This window comes from Brachionichthys hirsutus, unplaced genomic scaffold (genome assembly GCF_040956055.1).
Source record: "Brachionichthys hirsutus isolate HB-005 unplaced genomic scaffold, CSIRO-AGI_Bhir_v1 contig_1167, whole genome shotgun sequence".
Taxonomy (NCBI): Eukaryota; Metazoa; Chordata; class Actinopteri; order Lophiiformes; family Brachionichthyidae; genus Brachionichthys; species Brachionichthys hirsutus.
This window is the reverse complement of record NW_027181536.1, coordinates 1-3,000: the sequence shown is the minus strand read 5'-3', so window position 1 is coordinate 3,000 and position 3,000 is coordinate 1. Positions and strand designations below refer to the sequence as shown.

The following is a 3,000-nucleotide window of genomic DNA, read 5'->3' as shown; positions in this document are numbered from 1 at the left end:
GTGTAGTCGCCGGGAATATTATGGGATGCAGCAGCAGCATGTGAGAAAATGTCGTTTCTCCTAACTAGAAAATGTGTGTCTGTGGACTCGAAGGCAAACCTATCAAATCTATCATAGCAGGAAAATAAAATAAAAAAACAAAAGTTTAAATGTGCCTAAAAGTGTAAAACAAAAAAGCAAAATCACAACGTGTAATCTGTTTTATAATGTGACTGTGAAGAGAACCAGAAAAAGGGAGGTTCTACCGACTGTCCTGGATCAGACAATCAAAAAAAGCGTCAACGTTCCACAGTCGACGGAGCCGTCGACTCTTTCTCGAGTCACGGGAATCCACATTTTGTAAAACCATTTAACAAGCCAGCTTGGATGGATGGATGGTGGCGTTTGATTTGTTGGACTTCACAAACACACGGGGACGGTGCCGTATTAAAAGAACATTGACGTGAAAGTGTCCAGCTCTCAGATGTTTGAGGCAACCGGTGATCTAAAAGTGGGAGGTGCATGCACAGCTTTACTGTCAGTCTTTAAAAAAAAAGAGTTGTAAGCATAATTAATGACAAGATACAAAAGATTGTCCTTTTTATATGAAGCCCTTCATCTACAGAGTGGTTTTCCATAACATCTCGTCACGGCAGACGACGAGGATTTTTGTTTTTTTGTCCATTTAGGGTTCGTGGTTTTAATCCAGGAGTCTGTGATAAAGTTCCAAAACAGCACCGCTGTCCAATGTCAGGTTTGTCTTTCAAATTAAAGTCTTTGGGGACGAGGCTGCGTGGCGCTTTTTACCATGTAGGAAGGGGGGGGGCGAAGGTTTCGGCTTCAGTTGACTTTAAAGATGCTGAAGATGTGAGGCGAGGCCGAGCGGTTGCCCACAGTGTGGAGTCTGAAGGACGAGCCCGTGATGGCCTGCAGCTCCATACCTTTGTCCAACCGCAGGAGGCCGGACACCTGGCAGGGCTTCAAGAAGTGGAACGGGTGGGGCCCGGCGGAGGGGGTGGTCCCGTATCCCTCCATGCACTGCAGCTTCTGAGCCCTCTGGCCTATGGTGATCACGTCCAGCTTCACATACTGACTCTGCTGCTCGTTGAACAACACCTGAGGGAGACAGGTAAGGTTAACCCACACAAGCGCGGAGGCTCGGGAGACTCCTCAACGGTCCAAGTGGAAACTAATCCTACTGATTCTGGATTTCCGAAATCCTGCTTATCACAATTCGTTCCTTTTTTAAACTGGCGAGATTTTCTCCAGACTTCTGTCAACTTGACCAGACCGAAGTCTGGAGATTAGTGGAAACATGATATCCACCTCTCCAAAAAAAAACGGGGGGAAAAAAAAAGCCATGATGCAGACCAGTGATGTGGAGTTTGCTCAGAGTGAAGGCTGTTTTATATAAAGCGTTACTGGAACAGTAAGAAAACTTGTTTTTGGTTGATTCGCTCGAAATTTCTTTACCTACATCAGGAAACTGATTCCAACAGAATGGAAAATTGTCTTCTATCTTCAAACGGATTTTTTTTTTTTTTTAACAAATGAAATCCATGTGTTGCTTAAAAAAAAAAAAAGAAAAGAAGACAAACTATTTCTTTATAGTTTAGGATCAAAGGATTTTGGTGCCGATAGCAAAACTTTCCATAACTATCGGGCCAGACGGTAGCATGTCGGGGGGGGGGGCGCTGTCAATGAACTACAAATCCCAGCAGCGAACACTCACCTGACAGAACAGGAAGTAGACGCCTGCTTTCTCCACGGTGAAGGTGCCTTGCTCCTTGTTGTACCTCACCGCTTTGCTCATATTCAGCGTCCTCTCCTCCCATCCCTTTATCACGCCGCCCTCTCCCACTGATGCACAAAACAGAAACACGCACATATCCCAGATTAACGATTCCACTTCTGGAGATTACCCCCCCCCCATCCTTCATTCCTTATGGCTCCTACCTTGCTGAGAGGAGACTCTGGTTACTGGCGGACAGCGAAGGAGAAAGAAAAAGGGAAAGTCAATTAAGATTTTATGAGCGCAATCATATCGGGGTATATGATTTAAACCACTTCAGCAGACGCTACACGAGACGGCTACGAGCGGACCTGCCAAGCCACTTACTCTCGAAATGAGACGCCGCTTTCTTTCCATTTCCATTCCTCCCTCGCGTTGTCCCCCCTTTTTTTTTTTTTGGAAAAGCAAAAGGGAGAGAGAGAGAGAGAGAGAGAAAGAGAATCTGAGCTTGAATGGCAGAGGGAATTACTTCTGTGGTCGCTTTGATAAAAACAATCATTGCCATCTGCATCTGTCTAATAACACGGTGTGTTAATGTGCAGCCGTTTGGAATCGAGCTCGCTTGTTTTAACGCGGTTAGCAGATGGATAAAGGATTTCCTTTCACGTGCTTCAATATATTTCCTCAAACTATTTTCAGTCGGAGGCATGTGCCTCTTTTCCTGTGGGGGCTAATCTTAGTGCCAGCTGGTTGCAGTCATCTAGAAAATACAGAATATGGAGGGAGATGGAGGGTGAGGGGGGGGGGGGGGGCAGGAAGAGACCGGTTAGACGGGGAGAAAGCGACGACGCTGGGAATGCTAAATGAGAGGAATGAAGTGTGAAGTCAAAAAAGGTCTCCGGCTGAACCGAAAGAGCGGATTTGGGAGTGTGAAGCAGCAGCTGGGGGGGGGGGGGGGGGGCTCGGATAAAGGCAATAAATAAAAGACAACAAGCTCCAAACGCTAAAGGTTTATTTTAGCTTTTTGCAATTTGGCGCACGGGGAGCGACGGATGCAACTGCAATACCAAATACAATATGACCTGTGAAATTTGTGTTTTGAGAGGGGGGGGGGGGCACCCGGGGGGGGCTGTTGATTGAGGACTTTCTGTGGGCGAGTGTGAAGCCTTCAGGCGCTCCAGGGTTTCTAGCTTGGGCTGTCGGTCCCGGGGAGGACTTCACGCCAGCGTCCCGCTAAAAGCCGCTCGGGGCACTTTCCCCACTAATTGATTAGCCACGAATTTCTGAAC

At 47.0% G+C, this 3,000-nt stretch overlaps 1 protein-coding gene across 1 annotated transcript; it reads right to left on the bottom strand.

Moving 5' to 3' along the window:
- Positions 1–819: 819 nt before the first annotated feature.
- On the bottom strand, positions 820–2,270 carry LOC137917527 (tumor necrosis factor ligand superfamily member 12-like). Its single transcript, XM_068760244.1, has 4 exons — positions 2,099–2,270; positions 1,936–1,959; positions 1,712–1,839; positions 820–1,095 (listed from the first exon to the last, which is right to left on the bottom strand). The coding sequence occupies exons 1-4, from the start codon at positions 2,268–2,270 to the stop codon at positions 820–822; spliced, it is 600 nt and encodes a 199-aa protein (XP_068616345.1).
- Between the last annotated feature and the right edge of the window lie 730 nt (positions 2,271–3,000).

Bases quoted from the DNA above. Each gene is read 5' to 3' on its own strand.
- LOC137917527 (XM_068760244.1), bottom strand. From the start codon at position 2,270: ATGATTGTTTTTATCAAAGCGACCACAGAAGTAATTCCCTCTGCCATT. The intron at 1,840-1,935 runs GTAGGAGCCATA...TTTGTGCATCAG, and splicing joins CAGAGTCTCCTCTCAGCAAG to TGGGAGAGGGCGGCGTGATA. The intron at 1,096-1,711 runs GTGAGTGTTCGC...TGTCTCCCTCAG, and splicing joins TCTACTTCCTGTTCTGTCAG to GTGTTGTTCAACGAGCAGCA.